The sequence below is a fragment of the Hippocampus guttulatus genome, chromosome 10 (assembly GCF_054856545.1).
Source record: "Hippocampus guttulatus isolate MCC_2025c chromosome 10, RoL_Hgut_1.0, whole genome shotgun sequence".
Taxonomy (NCBI): domain Eukaryota; kingdom Metazoa; phylum Chordata; class Actinopteri; order Syngnathiformes; family Syngnathidae; genus Hippocampus; species Hippocampus guttulatus.
The window spans coordinates 13,222,543-13,245,637 of record NC_141270.1 but is presented as its reverse complement, the minus strand read 5'-3'; the positions used below and the strand labels follow the sequence as shown (position 1 = coordinate 13,245,637).

The 23,095-nt window shown below is 45.6% G+C and overlaps 1 protein-coding gene across 4 annotated transcripts in view; it reads left to right on the top strand.

Moving 5' to 3' along the window:
- The window catches only part of lyst (lysosomal trafficking regulator), a 57,953-nt gene that overhangs the window by 7,790 nt on the left and 27,068 nt on the right, over positions 1–23,095 (top strand). For all 4 annotated transcript variants that reach the window (XM_086121786.1, XM_086121785.1, XM_086121784.1 and 1 more), the window contains exons 2-7: positions 9,495–9,583; positions 16,265–16,463; positions 17,953–18,043; positions 18,742–20,830; positions 21,660–22,599; positions 22,691–22,852. In XM_086121786.1, coding sequence (XP_085977912.1) covers positions 9,495–9,583; positions 16,265–16,463; positions 17,953–18,043; positions 18,742–20,830; positions 21,660–22,599; positions 22,691–22,852 — 3,570 coding nt within the window. The remainder of the gene's footprint in view (positions 1–9,494; positions 9,584–16,264; positions 16,464–17,952; positions 18,044–18,741; positions 20,831–21,659; positions 22,600–22,690; positions 22,853–23,095) is intronic.

Sequence of the window (23,095 nt, the reverse complement as noted above, 5' to 3'; positions counted from 1 at the left end):
CCTCATCTTCTGTTGCCCATTGTCTGAGACATTCTCTGAGTACGTCATCCGTTGGAGCCTTCTCCTTGATGTATTCATGGAGCTTGGATGTTTCATCCTGGACAGTGGCTCTCACACTCACTAGTCCCCGGCCTCCTTCCTTTCGGCTTGCGTACAGTCTCAGGGTGCTGGATTTGGGATGGAACCCTCCATGCATGGTTAGGAGCTTTCGGGTCTTAACGTCCGTGGTCTGAATCTCTTCCTTTGGCCACCTTATTATTCCTGCAGGGTATCTGATCACTGGCAGGGCATAGCTGGTTATTGCCCGGGTCTTATTCTTGCCATTGAGCTGGCTTCTTAGGACTTGCCTCACTCGCTGGAGGTATTTGGCCGTAGCCGCTTTCCTTGTTGCCAGTGCGAGGTTGCCATTGGCTTGTGGTATACAGAGGTACTTGTAGCTGTCCTCAATGTCTGCTATTGTTCCTTCAGGGAGTGAGACCCCTTCAGTGTGGACTACCTTTCCTCTCTTAGTCATCATCCGACTACATTTCTCAAGCCCGAATGACATCCCGATGTCGCTGCTGTAGATCCTGGTTGTGTGGATCAGGGAGTCTATGTCCCTTTCGCTCTTAGCATACAGCTTTACATCATCCATGTAGAGGAGGTGACTGATTGTAGCTCCATTTCTGAGGCGGTAGCCATAGCCTGTCTTGGTGATTACTTGGCTTAGGGGGTTCAGTCCTATGCAGAACAGCAGTGGGGGGAGTGCATCACCTTGGTATATGCCACATTTGATGGACACTTGGGTAAGTGGCTTGCCATTGGCTTCCAGTGTGGTTTTCCACATCCTCATCGAGTTCGCAACGAAGGCTCTTATACAACTCCAAGCATTCAGTGATCCATGTATGTGGCATCGAGTCATAGGCTTTCTTGTAATCAATCCAGGCTGTGCACAGGTTGGTACGTCGGGACCTGCAGTCTTGTGCGACTGTTCTGTCAACCAGGAGCTGATGTTTGGCTCCTCTGGTATCTCTACCAATGCCCTTCTGTGCTTCGCTCATGTATTGATCCATGTGTACACTTATCTTAGCCGCAATGATGCCTGACATGAGCTTCCATGTTGTGGAGAGACAGGTTATTGGCCGATAGTTGGATGGGACTGCACCCTTTGAGGGATCCTTCATGATCAGGATCGTTCGCCCTTTGGTTAGCCATCCTGGGTGAGTCCCATCCCTCAGCAGCTGGTTCATTTGTGCTGCTAGGCGCTCATGGAGTGCTGTGAGTTTCTTTAGCCAGTAGGTGTGGACCATATCCGGGCCTGGTGCTCTCCAGTTCTTCATATCTGAGACTCTTTCCTGTATGTCTGCCACTGTTATGGTAACTGGGTTCTGTTCAGGGAGGTTGCTGTGCTCCTCTCTCAGGGTCACCAGCCATTGTGCACTGCTGTTATGTGCAACCTCCTTCTCCCATATGTCTTTCCAGTACCTTTCAGTTTACAGTCTTGGTGGGTCAGCTCTGTTGTTAGGACCCTGCCACTGAGCGTACACTTTCGCAGGTTGTGTTGCGAACAGCCTGTTTATTCGTCTGGCCTCATTCTCTTTCGTGTACCGCTTTAGGCGGCTGGACAAGGCTTGGAGCCTTTTTTTGGCAGTTTCGAGTGCTTCAGGTATGGTCATCTGGATGTACCTCTCGGGTATCGGCCTTTTCATCACACCTCTCTGGGCCTCCGTCAATTGACTCACATCTTTCCGAGCCGCCTTGATCTTAGCCTCCAACCGTCTTTTCTATGGTGGGTAACGTATCTCATGGCTTCCATGGTTGCTCTTATAGCCAAGCATCTCAAGGATCACTGATGCTGAAGCGTATATCAGCTCATTGGTTTCCGTGATCGTTACGGTAGGGATCGCCCTCAGTGCTGCATTCACACTTTCCATGAGACTTTCAGGTGGTACTACACATAGCCGTTGTAATCGGTTTCTAGGTTGCCCAGCTTTCATTCTCGCCATGATCTTGGCTTTCAGGTCAGTTGCTGCCTCGCTCAGCATTTCATTCATTGGGGCTGGCCTCCCAATCTCATCATCTGCATTCATTGGGGCTTGTCTCCCAATCTCTGGTATGACCTCCTCCTGTGATCTGGCAGCCTGGGGCCCTTCACCATGGAACCTGCGTTGTACCTCATCAATCTCAAGTTGTGACAGCAGTTGCCGTTTGTGGATGTTGGAACACTGAGCTACTAGTTGTTTCGTGGTCAACCGTGACTGTGGGTTTCGAAGTAGCCATTTAGCCCACATTCTCTGCATGTAACCCCTCTGACTAGGGTTGCTTGAGTAGTAGCATTCCAACAGAGCCATGTTATTGCATCTCGCCCATCTCCGCTTTGTTCCAGTAGCCCATTTATGTATTATTATGTATATATATATATATATATATATATATATATATATATATATATATATATATATATATATACACACACACATACCGTATTTTCACGACTATAAGGCGCCATTAAAAGTCTTAAATTTTCTCCAAAATGGACAGGACGCCTTATGATGCAGAGCGTCTTGTGTATGCGCTGAGTTCCAAAACCTGACTGACAGCCGACACGCTGTTTATATAGAGAAAAGGCGGAAGTGACTGTGGACAGGCATGCGGCAAAGAAGTCGGCCAATCAGTGAAGGGTGGGCGTGTATATATACATATATGGAGAGAAAGAGAGAGAGAGAAAAGGCAGACGTGAGTGACAGGCATGCGGGGAAGAAGTCCGCCAATGAGTGAAGGGTGGGCGTGTAAGTGGACGCTAAAGGGACGCTACAAGCAGGTATAACCTGTAACCTGTATAGAGTGTGGCTATGTGCATTGTTGCAAAACAACTTCAGTTTTGGTTTCTAAGAACCCCCGAAAATAAATTCTACAAAGAGACACGCCTACGAAGCTCAGTTCAAACTTCAAGCCATCGGTTATGCTTTTGGCATGCGTGCCCATCTCACAGCAGCGGTGAAAAACCAAGTCAAGCAAATGAACTCTGAGCTTGCCGTTATTCCCGGAGGCTTGACTAAAGAACTCCAACCGCTGGACATCGGCATCAACCGGGCGTTCAAAGTAAAGTTGCGAACGGCATGGGAACAATGAATGATCGATGGCAAACACAACTTTACAAAGAGTGAGAGGTAGCGCCGGGCGAGTTACGCCACAATTTGCGAATGGATTGTGGCTGCTTGGACGAACGTGTCTGCTTGCACTGTTGTTCGAGTTTTTGGCAAAGCCGGCATCATTTCTGTGGAGCCACATGGTAACGAGAGTGACTGACAACGAGAGGGAACACGGCGTTTTTGATGGATTACCGGTACTTGCACAATTGTTCAATTCTGACCTGACATGCAATGCCAGCAAACAACATGAAGAGCGGTATTGTAGCTCGGACAACTTGCATTACTACATGGTGACTGCAGCAAGACATTTCTGCAAAAGATTCATGGACACACATAAACACAGGGCAGTAACATTTCTGTTTGCTGTCACTGTGCATCATCCAGAATGGTTGGGAGGCTGGTGTGAATACTTAATAAATACTAAATAAACCCAGAGGGGACCGCGAACAAAACTATGCTTTTAAATATTGAACAGATAAGAGCTCATGAACTTATGTTGCTCGGGGACTTGGCCGGGGCATCACCAGGGATTCGTCACACGATTCTAAATGTGGACAAAATACATGCATAGTGTGTGCTCTTCATATACAGTATTTCATTTTTGATAATGCGGTTTTCAATGCAAGTCTCAACAATGCACTCTTTTAACCAAACAACAAAGGGGTTGAATACACACACTGTCATTTGTTTTCCCAGTGCACGGGGCTTTCTTGCATTCAAGGAGAGAACAAAACTGCTGAACAAGAAACCGACATCAAGTTCAATAACTCATTTCCAACTATTTATTTATTTATTTATTCTCACAAAACCAACTCACTTAACATTTTTACATTATTGAGATACTATATTAGTTGTGCATGTCATTCCAAATCTTCGCTCCCAAAATATTCGGCCTAGTGACCAAGTGTAAATGCAACTGAGACATGTCTGCCATCTAGTGGTGGCTGGGGACATTACAACTTTAAACTCCATGCCAAAAGTACAAGATTTAAAAAAAAAAGACCATTCAGAGTGTGATCGTCAGTTGCCCATCTCCTTTCTATTCCAATGTGCCTTCTGCGGAAGGTCACGTGATCAAACTGAAGAACAGGTTGATGGACTTCCTGCGCGATATTTATGATTATTACAATTATTACACTATTGGCTGATGATGTAATAGTTTGACACTACCTTGAAACAAAGTAAACCTAAATGATGAAGACAAATAAAAAATGCATGGCGGCCCGGTAGTCCAGTGGTTAGCACGTCGGCTTCACAGTGCAGAGGTACCGGGTTCAATTCCAGCTGCGGCCTCCCTGTGTGGAGTTTGCATGTTCTCCCCGGGCCTGCGTGGGTTTTCTCCGGGTGCTCCGGTTTCCTCCCACATTCCAAAAACATGCATGGCAGGCTGATTGAACTCTCTAAAATTGTCCCTAGGTGTGAATGTGAGCGTGGATGGTTGTTTGTCTCTGTGTGCCCTGCGATTGGCTGGCAACCGATTCAGGGTGTCCCCCGCCTACTGCCCGAAGACAGCTGGGATAGGCTCCAGCACCCCCCGCGACCCTAGTGAGGATTAAGCGGTTCGGAAAATGGATGGATGGATGGATGGAAATAAAAAATGCCTGTTGCCAGGCATTATCTGATGGACTATAAGCAGACATCAAGCTGTCCTGCGAACGAGACTATGTTTGTTCAGCAGAGCCTCAGGAATCAATGACTGAGGCTGATGGCAGATGATTTTTTTTTAAACATATACTGTACATAGGCTAGCTGCTTTCCTCTTAAAGGGAGCACATTGGTCCCCACCCCTGCTGCTTCTCAATGATTCGATTAGGTGCCTGTGTGTTCCGCAACATGGTGGGCAAACCCACGAGCAGTCACATGGCCAGGGAAAGCCAGTTCGGTGGGGAAGAGTTATTAGCTGCAATGCTAATGATCACGGAGGCGGAGACTTGTTTATTTGGCCTCAACCCCTCAAGTCGGTGTTAAAGCCTCCCCGCTTCCTGGATGAAATTAAAAGCAACACCGGGGCATCTTACAGCATTCATTGCTGTATTTTACTGGACTGTATTTCTTGCATCAGGCCCTTGGCCAGATCATGCTGAAGGAAGCTGGACCTCCTTTGACGATTTTCAAAATGAAAAGGAGGTCTCACTGTAGGATTTGAATTACATTCTTCTATCCTGACATCAGTTTCAAAAACGTGGTGCCACCATATCATAGCAATGAGCTCTATGACATCTCATTAGTGACCATTGTTGTTTTAGCGACTTTCTCAGCCACATTCATTCGCACCTACACCATGTTTCCGTCCACATGTCTGCAAATCACGTGCCTGAAGCTGTCAATTACAATCTCAGGCTATGTGAATGAAGCCTTTTCTCTGCCAATTTAAGTTGCCGACTCACTTTTTGAAAGAGGGCAGGTGGACAGGGAAGCACCGGGACAGTTGGACCACAAACAAATGGATTTCTTACGACTCCGAAACGTGGCCATGATAATGATCTTACTTGAAGCAGAGTTTGAACCAGATAGTAACCCTCACTTTGACTTCACGGGGTAAAAATAGCACGCAAAAATAGCGTGCTGTGACGTTGTTGCCAAGCAGTACAGTTTGGTTACAGAACAGTCAATGACCCATTCGGTACCCATTTTTCCGGTTCGTCACCATTTCAATTGTAAAAGGACTCCAAATACAGGGTGTTCCAAAAGTCTTGGGCACATTTTGACATTGAATATCTCGGAAACTATTAAGAATATAAAAACACATCTGGTAAATTCAGAAAGCTCGTAATCTCAATTTTTACATGGAATGTTCAAAGATGTTCAATGTGAGCACCATTCGTCACACGACACACATCAAATTCTTGCCAAACGCATCCCAGCATTGCATTGGCAATGGTTGCAACAGCTTCTGTTATTCGTCCCGTTCTTTTAGCTGGGCATAAGCACCCATCCGTTATGAATTTACACTGCCATCTCACTATGGACTTCCTCTCTGGTGGCTCCTTTCCAAATTTTCTGCGAAATGCACGTTGAACAACAGTCCATGATTCAGTTTTTGCAAATTCAAGCACACAAAACGCCTTTTCTAGTTGAGTGAATGCCATTAATGGGCCGGAAAAGAAAGAAAAAAAAATCAATAGCCTTACGAAAAACTTAATGTAATTAGCTTTAAAATGGCACGACTTTTACCTTACTACCATTCATAGTTAAGGAGATATGGGGACTTCAAATTTGCCCAAGACTTTTGGAACACCCTGTATATCAGACCTGTGCTCTTTTTATTTATTTATTTTTTGCTGCTGCTTTTACCAGGGATACCAGTCAGTCAGATGTACAGAGTTGAGCTTTACACACTGTGGTCATTCGAAAGATTTACAGAGATGTATTTGTGATTGAATGCAAGTGTGGACTCCCAGTGAGACAAAGAAAGGAATTTATCTTATTATAATAATTATTATTACTATTCACTGGCTGGATGGATATATTTTATCAACAGCTGTAACCTACCAACTATCATCCTATTATCGTCTTCTGGATCCATATTCAGAGGTCAATTTTCCCATCATAGTTCTGCAGACAGCCATTATGAACGGCTGACCAGCTATTCATCCAGCCCGAATTCGGCCCAAGTCAAGCTTACATCGCTCAGCTTATGTAGGTATATTGTGAGCACATTTTGTGGGAATTTTGAACACTTGCTGGGCAGCAAGCCAAATTAACCTACCAAAATCTGGTCATAGCATACCGGGCATCTGCAACTGTTTGTGAACCTCCATGTCCTACAATTGACGGGTTCGGATTATAAGGTTATTATTAGTGTTAAAATGTTGATCGATTGATTTGACAACAATGTATGCAATTGTCTGTGAGGGTGTAATGATGTTCTAATAACACTGGTCAACAAACTTTTATATACAGTAACCCGGTATATACTGTATATATATATATTTTTTATCAGAGATGCATGTAAACTTTTTTTTTGCGCTGATTTAAGTTGGCATCATCATCATCATGTAATATGTAAGATAGTACATTATGAATTAAGGCAAAGTGTCAAATTCAAGGCCCGGGGGCCATATCTGGCCCCCCACATCATTTTATGTGGCCCATGAAAGCAAATCAAAGATGACAACTTTCATGATGCTTCCTAAAATCTCCACCAAAATTTCAAATTCTCTTTTTATAATAAATAAGAGTGATACTGCAAGCAGTTTCTTGTTACCGAGCCTCTCATTAGAGTAAATAAAACAAAAGGCGAATAAACCGTTATTCTTGACTTCTTTATATGGTTTCGGTCATCACGGCCCTCCAATGAAAAGGGTAACTAAAATGTGGCCCGCAACAAAAGTGAGTTTGAGTCCCATCCCTCAGCAGCTGGTTCATTTGTGCTGCTAGGCGCTCATGGAGTGCTGTGAGTTTCTTTAGCCAGTAGGTGTGGACCATATCCGGGCCTGGTGCTCTCCAGTTCTTCATATCTGAGACTCTTTCCTGTATGTCTGCCACTGTTATGGTAACTGGGTTCTGTTCAGGGAGGTTGCTGTGCTCCTCTCTCAGGGTCACCAGCCATTGTGCACTGCTGTTATGTGCAACCTCCTTCTCCCATATGTCTTTCCAGTACCTTTCAGTTTACAGTCTTGGTGGTTCAGCTCTGTTGTTAGGACCCTGCCACTGAGCGTACACTTTCGCAGGTTGTGTTGCGAACAGCCTGTTTATTCGTCTGGCCTCATTCTCTTTCGTGTACCGCTTTAGGCGGCTGGACAAGGCTTGGAGCCTTTGTTTGGCAGTTTCGAGTGCTTCAGGTATGGTCATCTGGATGTACCTCTCGGGTATCGGCCTTTTCATCACACCTCTCTGCGCCTCCGTCAATTGACTCACATCTTTCCGAGCCGCCTTGATCTTAGCCTCCAACCGTCTTTTCTATGGTGGGTAACGTATCTCATGGCTTCCATGGTTGCTCTTATAGCCAAGCATCTCAAGGATCACTGATGCTGAAGCGTATATCAGCTCATTGGTTTCCGTGATCGTTACGGTAGGGATCGCCCTCAGTGCTGCATTCACACTTTCCATGAGACTTTCAGGTGGTACTACACATAGCCGTTGTAATCGGTTTCTAGGTTTCCCAGCTTTCATTCTCGCCATGATCTTAGCTTTCAGGTCAGTTGCTGCCTCACTCAGCATTTCATTCATTGGGGCTGGCCTCCCAATCTCATCATCTGCATTCATTGGGGCTTGTCTCCCAATCTCTGGTATGACCTCCTCCTGTGATCTGGCAGCCTGGGGCCCTTCACCATGGAACCTGCGTTGTACCTCATCAATCTCAAGTTGTGACAGCAGTTGCCGTTTGTGGATGTTGGAACACTGAGCTACTAGTTGTTTCGTGGTCAACCGTGACTGTGGGTTTCGAAGTAACCATTTAGCCCACATTCTCTGCATGTAACCCCTCTGACTAGGGTTGCTTGAGTAGTAGCATTCCAACAGAGCCATGTTATCGCATCTCGCATCCAGCCCATTTTTCATCAAGGTGCTCTGGTTCCCCAGCACCTGACGCAGACCTTGTTTGGCCGGGCGACGTCTGAGCCGGCATGTCATTCGTTTTATTGTCTCTCATCATTGTATGAGGTAGGCATTAGAGTGAAGGATCTTGCCCAAGGACCCACACTGGATGGTGTTATGTGCTCATTTTTTGCCCCAAGCGGGATTCAAACCACCATCTCCCGTATGCCAAACCGATGCCTTACCAACTGAGCTATCCAGCCGCTATATATTTTTTGTATATATATACACACATTATAAATTCAAGAATTCAAAAACTGCATTTATTAAAAACGGGAAAAAGTAAATACAATTTCAAGAGATAAGTCTCTTTTTTTCTTTTAATTGTACAACGTCACGTACTATCACGACAGTCACAGGTTGACGACGAAGCAAACTAAATTTCCCACAGCACTGATTGGACAAGCAATGTCATGTGATCATCTGCAGCCAGTGATGGCCAAGCGTGCGTGTCATAACTAATTAACATGTTGAGTCGCGTGTGTCCTACCCTCCATGGCAGAGGTTCCGTCGAACCCCTGAGACCGACTCCCCGAACCCCTGGGGTTCGATTGAACCCCAGGTTAAGAATCACTGGTCTAAGTGAACCGAATTATTTACTGTGGCATTGATGTTTACATCACAAAACTCTGGTATTTGAACAATGCTGTGTAGACTTTTTACAGTCACTGAAAATAATGAACAGTGCGATTTGGTATACAGTAGTATAAAGTTTCAACTTTTCAATCCTGTCAATAGAATTGTTTTGACTCATGATGCCCTGCAGATTTCTTATTTGTTTGTGTGTGTGTGTGTGTGTGTGTGTGTGTGTGTGTCTCTCATTAGGTCAGCCTCCAGAGTCTAGAGAATTTCCTCTGTCTCTTCCACTGTGTGCAACATCACCCTCATCACACCAAAGATGCCCTGAAATTCTGGTAGGTGCCATTTTTAGCCCCTGCCTATAAGGGTATGTGTACTTTGCAATAAATGAAAGAATGGCTTTTTCTCCCCATGATTATCATTTTGTAATTGTATGCAATTAAACAGAGTTTGAGTCACTGGGAGGTTGGGTATCAGTACACTGTTTGAGCTCCACTGTAAATTGAGAAACGTTAACAGTTGTCCAAGTTCCTGACATGATGTGCAGCAAATGAAATATCCATCGTGAATGAGGGAGCGAGGGACATTAGGGAATTCAAGTGCTTCTGAAGTTTTGGTTTCTTTCAGAGCATGGCAAAGATTTGATATTTTTGTGTCAGAGAAATTTGTGCTCGTTAAACATGCTGAAAAGCTGCGGGCAATTGGACTCGGCAACATAAGCCACAACAATGAACTCGTCCAAACTCTTGAGATCTGAGAGCTGGATCAAAACTGTCCCCCTAGCCATTCTTGTAGTTTAGAGTGCTGTTGAACTCCACTGCATGTTTGCATGTATGCAGAGGTTGTCTTATTTTTCTGATCTAGCTCGGCTATAATGCAAATAATGTAGTGCAGATATTGTAAACTACCACAAACCATAAAAAAAACAAAACAAAAAAATGGCATCAGTCAAGAATAAGTATTGAAATATTGAGTTCTGTATTGTTCTTTTAAAGACAGACATTTAAAAGTATTGTGTAATGTATGCTTCTTTGCAAAGAAACAGATAAATACTGTCAGCTATGTGTGCTCTCGATGAGACCGAATAAGCAAAGCTCCTTATTTACTGTATATGTTAACAAACTGATTGAATTGCAACTGCATTTCTGATCAGCAAATATGTAGAATAATGACTAAATTGTGCTCCAAAACCCTCTCACCTTGTAGATAATGCAAAAGTAAAAGCATGGCAATATAAAGCTTGCCACCGTCTTAGCTGTACCGGAGAATACAAATGCAGTTTTTGTGAATGACAGTTCTATTATTCAGAGGTCCTCTGCGGGTCATTGGAGGCTTTTCAGTATTCCCGGGGCCAGTCCCCTTGCCATGTGACATCACATGCTTTCATGTGATACGCTGATCTGCAGCGAATCTGGAACGCTTCCATTTGAAATTCCAATTTAATGGAATTTGCTCGGCAGAACAGAAAATTCAGTCAGTCGCCGTGCGAGAAGGTATGCTGATACAGCCACCAATCGAGCTGCAGTCGAGCTTGGAATATACACAAGATGACGGGTAGGAAACTGTCTTTCCCAATAACATTTGATAAGGCAAGAAAATGTATGCGCGAAAAGAGCAAAATATTGGCTCCACTGTTATAAGTATGATTGTTGTGTCGGTGATGGTCAATCTTAGTACTATATTGTTGTTATGTATTTAAATATGTTTTAGTCTTATAAATAATAGGGGCAAAATGCCACTTGCTCTGCTTTGTAAATGGAATGTTGATTCTGAATCTGGCATTGTTGGAACAACAGACTTTATACTGTTAGAGTCGCTAGAAATTAGTTCTGGTTTCCCCCGCCGTACTGTTGCAGAATAGGGAATACATGATGACCAAAAAATGTACCTCTCAGCATGTGTTGGCTCAAAAGTCTAACGCCACATTATTTTACAGTTGGCATAAACTACAATGTTTGACAGAAAATATGTTGTTTACTGTTTGTCCGTTATAGGTGTGTGTTAACTCTTGGCAATATGACATGGCAAGTCTGTTCCTGCTTTACGTTTCCGTTGAAACAACTCAGCTGTGACATTCTGATCAACACGTCTGTGACTCTTGCTTATTAACAATTTTATGAACCGTTTCAAGGAAATTCCCATGTGGTGGATTATCATTCCATTGATTCTCCCCTGCTTGAGTGTAACAAAGTCCCAGTCAGCTAACAATTTTACACATCTTGTACTGTGCCACTGTTAATAATAATAATAAATGCTCTTGCGACGCGGAGGCCCAGTCGCATTCGGCTGGGTCGTCACAGTGCGTAGAGCCGATCAGCTTCGCCAGGGCCCGCCAATGACCACGGTCATGGGCCAGGTCCGCTGCATCCTCCAGGGTAAGGCCCTGGTGTTTGAGATCCTCTCTGATGACATCAAGCCATCTGGTGTGGGGTCTGCCGCGTGGCCTTTTCCAGCCGGCTGTCGCTGGATCAAATGAGAAGATGGCACGAGTTGGGTGTTCCGGGGGTAATCGGAGGAGATGTCCAAGCCAACGGATGCGCCTCTGAGCGGCCAGTCGGGATGCAGGGGGCTGAAGAGTACGTTTTCGGAGGTCTGAGTTGGAAACATGGAGGTGCCAGCTGATGTTCAAGATGGTTCTGAGTGACCTGCTGTCAAAGCCGTCGATCCTCTTGGCCAGGGTCTTGTTTAAAGGCCAGGATTCTGCACCATACAGGAGGATGGGAAGAACTGCTGAGTTATAAATGCGCATCTTGGTCTTTTGGGACACTGAGTGGTGGCGCCAGAGGGGCCGCCACAGTGACTGCATTGCCGCGGCCGCGAGGGCGCGTCTGCGGTCAATCTCTGGCTTGAGATCGCCGCTGCTAGTAATAGTGGAGCCCAGGTAGATGATGGAATTGACGAGTTGCACTTCGTCTGTGCCAAAGAACAGGGGGGAGGGGTGGGGTCCGTCACCGATATACATAAGTTTGGTTTTCTGCCAGCTTACTTGGAGGCCCAGCTTTGCTGCTTCTATTTGGTATATGGAGAGAGCACTGCTGAGGTGTTGGAGGGAGTTGCTGAACAGGGTGGTATCATCAGCGTATTCAAGGTCGGTCAGGTGGAAGTTGCCAAACGTCACGCCTGAGACTTGCTCCCGGACTCGGATCATAAGGTGGTCAATGACACAGTTAAATAGGTCAGGAGCGGCCATGCAGCCCTGTCTGACCCCGCTGTTAATGGGGAACCACTCTGAGTCCTTCCCATTCACACAAACACAGCTCTCTGAGTTGTTGTAGAGTCGCTGGAACAATGTGGTTATTTTGGGTGGCACTCCAAGGTATTTCAGAATGTTCCAAAGGGAGAGGTGGTCAACTGTATCAAAGGCAGCTTTGAGATCTATGAAGGCTATAAAGAGATGTTGGTCCTTCCGAAACTCTCTGACCTTCTCAACAATGAGTCTAACTGCGGAGATGTGATCTATAGTGGACCGGTTGGGCATGAAGCCAGCTTGTTGGGGGCAGCGATGGCTTCGAATGGCGGGAAGGGCGCGGGTGAGAAGGATCCGGGTGAACAGTTTTGCGGGTATGGAGAGCAGTGAGATGCCTCTGTAGTTGTTGCAGAGTTGCTTGTCGCCTTTCCGCTTCCAGAATGGCAGGATGATGCCTCGGGTCCAGTCTGTGGGGGGCTGTTCTGCCACCCACACATGGTTAACGATGTGGGTGAGCCACTGGGCCATGGAGTCACCACCTTCTTTGAGCAGCTCTGCAGTGATGGCACAGATTCCAGGGGCCTTGTGATTTTTTTGTGATTTTATTGCTGCTCTGACCTTGTCAATTGTGACTGGGTCAGTTTTGCAGTTGGGGTTGGGGGTGGTGGAGTTGGCAGCAGTAACAAGACAGGGGTCGGTGGGAACTGGAGGATGATGAAGGAGGTTGCTGAAGTGCTCTTTCCAGCGTTCAAGGCAGTCTATTTCAGTGGTGATGCGATTTCCACTGGCATCCTTCATGAGGACGGTCTTGATGCGTGGTCCGATGCGGGCTTGGCGCAGCATTTGAAAGACCTGTCTAAGGTCGTTGCGCTGTGCTGCTGATTCCATGCATTCAGCCTCTTCTCCCCAGTATCTCTCCCTGTCAGTTGCAATTGCCGCATTTCGTGCTGCATTCAGCCTCCGGTACTCTGTGATATCACCGCACAGGCGGGCAGCACGGCGGCGGTCAATGATGTCGAGGGTCAGCTGTGAGATCCATGGTTGTTTGGGAAGAGATCTTGATCTTCCCAATACATCCTGGGCAGACTGGTTGACCTTTAGTTTGAAAGTCTCCCAGTCCGCGATGACATCATCGGCCAGGGCGGTGAAGGCATTGGTGATGGAGCGGCGATATGCAGAGGCAGTGGTGGGGTCGCAGAGTCTGGAAGACATTAAGCGTGGTTGTGGCCTGATAGATGGGTCTGCTCGTATTTTAAGTCGTAGCTGGGCAACCAACAGGTGGTGGTGAGTGTTGCCCAACTGTGCTCCTCTGAAGACCCTGCAGTTGGTGACGGAGGATCGCCAGCGGCGGGAGATGATGATGTGGTCTATCGCCTTCCGGGTTCTTCCATCAGGACTATACCAGGTCCAGTGATGGATCTGCTTGCGGGGGAACCATGTGTCGGTGATACAGAGGTTATTTGAATGGCAGAGGAGAAGCAGACGTTTGCCGTTATCATTTTTGATGGTGTTGTCGACAAAGGTGGTGCCAATGGGTTGTGTGGGGGTTTGGTGAGATGGTCCTTCTCTGGAGGAGGAAGAGAAGGTTGCATTGGCGTCAGTGAGGATGATGACGATGTCATGTGGTAGGGTTTGGCTAACGACCTGATGGAGTTGGTCGAAGAAGGTGTCCTTCACTGTATCATCGGCGACATCTGTGGGGGCGTAAGCAACGATGACTGTCATCTTACCATGTCGGTGGAGGAACCGTGCAGACAGGAGTCGATCGTTAATTGGGATCCAGCTGATAAGTGATTGCCGTGTATGTTTGGACATGGCCAGCGCAACTCCATGGAGGCCCGTCCGGATTTCAGGGCCACTCCATATGAAGCAGTGTTCTCCTGCTGTAATTTCGCCGCTGCCTTGCCATCTTGATTCACACAGACCCGCCATTGTGATTTTGTAGCGGGAGAGCTCCAAGGACAGCAGTGAAGGAGCTCCAGCCCGAAGAAGCGTTCGGACGTTCCATGTAGCAATGCGCGTCTTCAGGCTTAGGTCAATCCGTACTCGTTGGTCAGGGGCGTTCCCATGTCTTGTCTTGGTTTGGGCAGTCCGGTTTCTTCTGGTCGGTTTCGTAACAATAAATTTCTCCTGAGTGGGTTGTTGGCCCTCTGCAGGATAGTCGGATGATGGGGCTGGCATCTTAGCAGCGTACCGACACACCGTTGGGACCTTGTTAGTCTGGAACCTCCCTGGAAGACCGGCCCGCCAAGGGAGACCCTAGCTGGAGCAAGCTCCAGACGGTAACGCTCTCCGGATCATTGGAACACACAAGCCTCCTTGCCACGGCAAGGCCAGGACCCACAAAGACCCACTGTTACTCCCCACCATTTTGTGTAAACAAACATGGAACCAGAGTATGCCACTGAGGAGGTGCTTCAGGCAGTGACAATATAAAATCACAGTGTGAATAAAATGAACATAAATTAATCTTCTTTTGTATATTGCTTCTGTCAGACCTGTGATACACGGTGGTGGTATCCACTATCACCTCAGCATTATGCCAGCAGCTCACAATACATGGCCACAACTTACATTTCACACACCATACGTGGACTACATCTGTAATCATTGAAAATGATTACCGTAGATTTTTGTTGACTTGCGAAGACTGTATATTCTGTAGTCCAAATCAGACAGACAGACAGACAATAGTTTGATGCTGGAAGTCTGTCTCTGTCGCTGTGTATGTGTACAGTATGTGTGTATATACTGTATATACAGTATATATATATATATATATATATATATATGCACACACATATTGAAACACATGTTGAAACACCTCGGCTGAAGTTTAGCCAAGAACTAAACTGAGGCTCAGAGGGGATCGAGCCTTTTCTGTTGCTGGTCCCTCTCTCTGGAATGACCTCCCACTGAACATTCGGCAAGCCTCCTCGCTGCCCATCTTCAAAACCCTCCTCAAAACTCACTTGTATTCTTTGGCATTCGACTCAGCATGACTTAGATTTGTTCTTGGTTTTTCTGGTTTTCTGTTTGGTGCTTTCTACCGCCTTTATTACCGATTTGTCTTACTGTTTATTGTGCATGTTAAATTGCTCCATGTACAGCACTTTGTATGCAGCGATGGCTGTTTGAAAGTGCTCTATAAATACAGTTGACTTAACTTGACATACGGTAAATAATACATAGAATACAGTATATCCATTTAGTTGCCCCATTGATTTAAATGAAGGTAAACTCTGCATTAAGCCACTGATCGCTGTCTGAAATAATTGTCCTAATGTTTGAATGACCAACGCATCTCTAATGTACCATACGTTAGACCATATTTGATGATCTATGCTTTCTGTATAATGAAAATTTAAAGCTGCTTTAATTGTGCATTCATCCGTGTTGTGTGGGCAGCCGCAGTTGGGGATAAAGTATGTTACTAATTAATGTACTTCAGTCATATACTGAATATACAGGAGCTGTGGTGGCCATCAGGAATTTGGGAAGATTTCCGAACGGTTCATCCATTCCAAAAATTGTTGCGCATCAAAGCCGCCCAACCCGACAAATATATTTTGTCGCATGTCAGCCATCTAATGGTCACGTTGTCCTTGTTAGTGAGCTCGTGTCAATTATGTTTTCTTTCCCCTTCTCATGTCTCAATTTGATGATTTTTTTTTAATGCTCTTCAGTCTCTAATTGTTATTTGGTTTTCTTTTGTTCTCGCTGCTATATATGGTTTATTATAGGTAGATGAGGAGGAGCAGGTTTCAATTGAATCCTTATGATGTTCTCTCGCTCTCTCTCGCTGCCTTTCTGTTTCTTTTTCTTTTAGTTCAGACATGAGTGGGGCCAGTAACACGCTGGCAAGGGAGTTCCTGACTGATGTACACCAACTGTGCAGTGCGGTGGCACAGAGAGCGGAGGCACGGGAGGAGGATGAGGAGGAAAGTCATATGGTTGCATTAGGAGAGTACCTCGTCAGAGGAAGAGGATTTCTGTTGCTTAGCACCCTGGATTCCATCATTGACCAGGTGAGAATGTTCACTGCCACAAATTAATCATAATACATGTACATGTCAGCAATGACCTTTCCAAGGTCTTCCACGTCACGTTCCAGCCTTCTCTGGCCCCCTTCAGCTCCATGCTAAGCTTAGGTTATAAAATGTTGTGACTTCCCATACCTACCATTTTCACAGCTAATGGTACTATTTGTGAGAATGCTCAACTGTTTGTTTGCTGGCCTCTTGTGGCAACTTAGAACTTGGTTGAGGCCCTTTGTGGTGAGGTGACTTGAACTGTTTCAATTTCTCTCAGAAGCCGAATCATCACTGTTGGCATAGTAAGTTAAAACACACTAGGAATTTTTCTCTGATCATTCGAATTCTAGCACGATGGAAGAAAAGCCACTATAGTGTTACAAAATTGACCTTCTGGATAATATAAAAGTGTCCAGTAGTGTGGTAATACTGATCAAAAACAAATCCATGATACATGTACACTGCAACTGTGAGGTGAACATGTTGCGTGCCATGTGACCATTTAAAAGTGAAAGCATCTACAAGTACTACTGGTAAAATCTGATGCTTTTTTTTTATTTATTTATTTAATGATTGTTTAGTAAAACTGAAGTAATGCAAATTTGTCAACCAGTCATTGGTCACCACTGCTACATTTTGCTCTTACTGATGTGAGCAAAAGGATTTGTTCATTTTGATATTTTAGACAAAAATTACTTTTAAGTGGCACGGTCTACGAGTGGTTTGTACATCCGCCACACGGGAAGCTACGGTTTCTAGCCCGGGCTCCGACTTTCCTATGTAGAGTTTTGTGGGTTTGCTTTCCACATTCCAAAAGCAGGAATGTTAGGTTCATTAAAGCTCTAAATTGTCCTTAAACACGAATGTGAGTATGAATGTTTGTTTGTCGATGTGCCTTGGAATTGGCTGGCGACCATTCTGGGTCTCCATCACAACTGCCACACAAATGAGGATAAACAGAGTTGAAAATGAATGGATGTTAATTTGACATCTACTGTATGTCACCTGCGCTTAATCTCACCCATTTAGATGAGGTTTGCACATTGACGGTATTACAGTATTGTGTGTTTTAACCTGGGAGATGATCATTGTTTGTGGACACTTGACAAAGTTGGTTGATTGTTTTTCATTAGCACATGACAGTGAGGAATGCTCCGTGGAGACATGCGATCCCTGAGGTCTCTGAAGCCAAACTGTTATGTAGATACTACATTGTTTCCCCACGCAATAGCACCAAAGATTTACTGATTACTTTAGTCAAAAGCATAATCAGGCGGTCACTCGTATAAAAAGTTATCATCAAAAGGTTCTTTTCATTTCCAAAGTTCATCTTGACTCTAAGTTATGAAAAGCAAGTGGATATTGTGTATTGCGCTCACTTTGTCCTGATGGGTGTGTCTTAATGTGAGATCAGAGTGTGAGCAAAAGGAGGGAACAAGGGAGGCTTTCGAGGTAACCCCAGTGTGTTTGGTTGCTCACTCAGGAGCTGACTTGCCGAGAGGAGCTGCTCACTTTGTTGCTCTCTCTACTCCCACTGGTGTGGAAGATCCCTGTACAGGAAGAAAAAGCGCCAGGTTTGTACGCATCATTATCATCATCAGCAACATCAAATGCTCATGCTGTAATTAATAACAAGATAACCGACTGCATTGCCATTCTTTGTTGTCTGCACACTAAGGTAAATTAGACAACCAAACTGTACAGCAGAATTCATTTCATGTTTGCTGTGCTTATTTACAGAGTTTCTTCTTGAATATCATACTTTGCGAAGTGTATGCACTCTGAACTCTTAGATGAACTTGATAGAGAATCTTAAGGTGCAAGTGGATATGGCTAGTTTTGATTTTTCCTAATTGCCATATGACAACAATATTTGTTTTCCCACATTTTTTTACCCATATGTTGTTTGGAATGCTGTAAATCAGAACGAAAGTGAGAACTACTGTATGAAATATTGATGAGTGCTTGCAGGAGCATTTGACCCTCGGATGACACCGGTATTTAGTACTGCACTGACAATCGTCTGTGGCATGGACACTAGACATTTTTTACTATAATTATTTTCTTACTCACTGGATGTGTTTTAACAAGTAGGTAATGGTTGCTGACAATTCCCCCACGTTCAGTCCATGTACCACCATGTTAAGGAAACAGAATCTTAAAGCTAAATGTGGTGTAAGCTGTGTCTCTGTGTCATTGAAATTATCCGAGAGGTGTATTTGTTCTGTATGTCCAGAGAACTCACACCCAACATTTCTCTATATGTCCACAGATTTCACCCTGCCGTCTCTATTAGAGGTGTTCCTCAGCCGAGAGGTAAAGCCCGCACCTCTTAGAGCAGGACAGAGGCCCGGGACAGATGAACAGGAAACTGGAAAGAGGCCGCGTGTCGGCAGTGGCTCCTGGAAATCAAGGAGGTCACGGAGGACAGCCCAGAAATACTCCGTAAAGGATGCTCGCCGCTCCCAAGTTTCTACCTCAGATTCAGAAGCCAATGCCGAAGACAAGTCAGGCCCGAGTGGCACAAGGAGCAGAAGGTCGCATGGCTCTACCGTCCGTGTACAACATCTACATCATCGTTTGGAAGCCACACAGTTAACAGAGACAGCAACCACCACCACAGAAAGCATGAGTGTGCCATACCCCCATCCCAGAATCTCTGGATCTCACGCAATGGATACCGAAACTCTGACGGACCCAGCTGCAATGTCAATATTCAATCGCATGGAGAACTCACCCTTTGACCTCTGCTACGTATTACTCTCATTGCTGGAGAAAGTGTGTAAATTTGATATGAGCATCAATCACAACCCTGGCTTGGCGGTCAGTGTTGTACCGACTCTCACTGAGATTCTGACTGAATTTGGAGATTGTTGTGGTCCAGGAGGCGGTGGTGGAGCAGGGGCTGAAGAGCTTGCCGAGGGCTGGACAGAAGAGCCTATTGCGCTGGTCCAGAGGATGCTTCTGCGCACCATCTTGCACCTGATGTCAGTAGATGTCAATCAAAGTGAAACCCTACCCGATAGCCTGAGACGCAGCCTGACTGACCTGCTACGAGCCACTCTGAAAATCCAAAGCTGCCTAGACAGACAGACAAATCCATTTGCTCCTCGGCCAAAAAAGACCCTACAAGAAGTCCAAGAAGATTTTTCTTTTTCCCGCTTTCGCCACAGGGCACTCCTGCTGCCTGAGCTTCTAGAAGGGGTATTGCAAGTCCTTCTGGGTTGCCTGCAGGCCTCAACACCCAACCCCTTCTTCTTTAGTCAAGCACTAGACCTCATCCATGAATTTGTCCAACACCGGGGTCTGGAACTTTTTGAAGCGACAGTACTGCGTCTGGAGGAACTGGCCAGGGATTCAGAAGTAGGAGGCGAAGCTTCAGAAAGGCTACGGGGTTTAATTGCCGGGGTCTTCAAGATTATAAGTGCCGTCAAGAAAGCAAAGTCAGAGCAGCTGCATCAGTCTGTGTGTGCTCGACGTCGTCATCGACGCTGTGAATATTCCCACTTCCTTCATCATCACAGAGATCTCTCGGGTTTGCCTGTCTCAGCTTTTAAGATGGCCGCCAGGCTTAACCCGTTTGACGAGGATGGCGAAGGGAAGGAAGGGATGGAGGGTGATGCAGTGCGTTATCCTGAACGTTGCTGCTGCCTGGCCGCCTGTGCTCACCAATGTCTGCGCCTCCTGCAGCGCCTGTCACCAAGTGGGCCGGCCATATTGCAAGTACTCGCAGGGGTGCAGGCTGTTGGAATCTGTTGTTGCATGGACCCTCGTTCCGTGATTCGGCCACTCTTGGACGCTTTCCAAGCACCGGGCTTACGTAGTTACCAGTCTCATGTTCTCAGTGTTCTTGGCAGGCTAATACTAGACCAGCTTGGTGGAGGACAGCCCTCAGAGAGAGCGAAGCTTGCTTCATGTAACATTTGCACTTTGGACCATAGTCAGTTGCCAGGCCTTGAGGAGACGCTACAACATGGGGAACTTTCAGCTATTTCTACCAACCTGTGCTACCGCTCCCAAGGGATTTTGCCAAGTGGAGGTGGTGCAGAGGACATGTTATGGAAGTGGGATGCCCTTGAGGCTTACCAAGAGTTAGTGTTTGGAGACGACTGGCACCTGAGCCAGCATGTAGCTGGTCACGTGTGCCACTTGACACTGCGTGGCAATGCAGTAGTGCAGTGGCAGCTCTACACACACATCTTCAGCCCCGTGCTACAGCGAGGGGTCGAGCTAGCCCACCATGCCCAGCAGCTTGGGGTTTCGACAGTTTGCACCCAAGTCTGCAGCTATCACACACAGTGCCTGCCTGTAGAGGTTCTTCTCGTATATCTGCAAGCATTACCTGCCCTTCTCAAATCTAGGTAAGTTATCAGTGGCGTTTTTTTTCTCTCTGTTTTAAGACTTTGAAGTATAAACAGAATGCTTAGTATTGATTTGGAAAAGTATAATGCATGAAATTCTATTTTCTTCTCCTTGTTATGACATGATTATTGAATTTATCACATTGTCATTAGATCGGTCCAACCTTGTCATTGCTAATTGATGCTAATCAATAATTGAGTGAAGCTTTGTGGAAAGCAAGTCACCTGGGATACTTTTGTTGGCTTAAGTGACAAGAGTACAGCACTGGAGCACCTAAGGAGGCTGTTTTTCGACAGTTGCATAACATAAAATTACAGTTTGACTTTTTTGTTTTTAGATGTTTCTGCTAACAGTTTTGCATTGGAACATCGGATACCACGTATTAATAAAATGGTAACTCAGAAGTAGCTATAGAACTAAATGTGTTTGAAAATGAATTTTGTGTCCTGTGTCTTCTACTGAAGTTATATCCCAATTCTTGAAATAATAAAGTGCAGAATACATTTTGTTCTGACTAAGCACATTCTAATAGGGTACAATTATATAACATCTCTACCTAATGTAGCCAGAAACCTCTGTGATGGTAACACATTTTTAGTATTGGTTGTCTCAAAGTTTAGGCAACAACACTTTTAAAATGCAGCTTGCCAATTCCCTGCAGGAAACGGTACATGTGAACAAGTCTTGAAAACTGAATTAAACATTCCATTTTAGATTTAAAAAAATTGCGCTCTGGAAACTGCTGGTACACCTGTTGTCTTCTTGTTCTTTATTTATTTATTTGTCTATTTTTTAATAATTCATTGCTCACAAATATTTCCATCACAGGGTTATCCGAGACCTTTTCATCAGCTGCAATGGCCTCAACCAGATGACAGAACTGGTACATCTTGACCAGACCTGCTCTTTAGCTTTGAAGGTATTTGAGACCCTGATAACCAGTTTTGGACACCAACAAGCTGAGAGTGCGCTCCAGGAGTTGGAGATCGCTGTTGCAGAAGAGAAGCAGACAGTATCAAATTTGGCTGAGGATCTGGGCCCTAGAGGATCTGGAGAGGGGCCTCAGAGCCTCAGCAAGTTCTATGAAGTGCTAAAGGAGGCATATCCGCGCCACAAAGGTCGTAGTGGGCAGGGCCGTGGAGCAGGCCGTAGCCCAGCTGAGACACACCTCCATGTCATTAACCTCTTCCTATGTGTTGCTTTTCTGTGTGTTAGCAAAGAGGCTGACTCTGACCGGGACTCGGCTAATGATTCTGAAGACACTTCAGGTTATGACAGTACAGCTAGTGAGCCTCTTGGCGGGCGCTTGGTGTACCTGTCTCCAGACAGTGTGACCCTACCCTCCAAAGAACAGATACGACGGGCAGCTGACGTTTGGTCAGTGTGTCGTCGTGTCTACCAGGCCAACCCTTTGTTCCAGAGGCAGTTCTTCAGACTAGGAGGGTTGGATGTTTGTTTGCGTCTCATGAGCATGGTCATTCAGAAGCTTTCCTATAAACCCAAGGATGGCAAAGCAAAGAAGAAGAAGGAACTCAAGGCCAAAAGTAGCCCAGAGTCCACCGTCCCAGTCAGACCGCTTGGAGTAGATGAGCAAGGTCAAGATTCAATTAAGATTTCTCCAGTTGAGGGGAAAACCAGAGATCCAACCAAGAGGCAGGAGGAAGAGTGGCAGTTACAAAGTATTCGCCTTCTTGAGGCCTTATTGGCTATTTGTCTAAACAGTGCCACCTCAGCCCTGCAGAGGACAGACTCGGAGCTGTCTTTTCAGGTATAAAATTCCTCTTCAGCAATCAAATACACAATACAAATATTCTGCTATTAACGAGCGTCTCAAGTACGGTATCGTGTCTTCTCTGCAGCTCCAGTCAGTGGGAGATACGCTGTTAGAAGTGAGAGACCAGCTCTCTTGCTCAGGGGTGGTAAACTCAGACCTGGCCGTGCCACTCTTTGATTCTCTCCTGAGAGTGGCTTTGGCCGATGTGTCATCCACTCCTGAGCCCCCTGAGGAGAAGCCAGACAGGGTGAGTCCTGCCTTTGGAGATGCTGTAAGTGACACTATGCTTTTATGATGCTATAAACTAATGCAGTCCTGTGTAGTATGAAAATGAGAACACGAATACAAATAGCAGTCACATTTTTTCCACTGATCAAGTTTTGTTTCTCCTCAACAAGAAGTCGCCCGTTAGCGAGGCTCTTAAAATGCGCGAGTGACTCAGCCAACACAGCAAAGTTCATGTTTTTATATAATCGATTTTACCTCATTC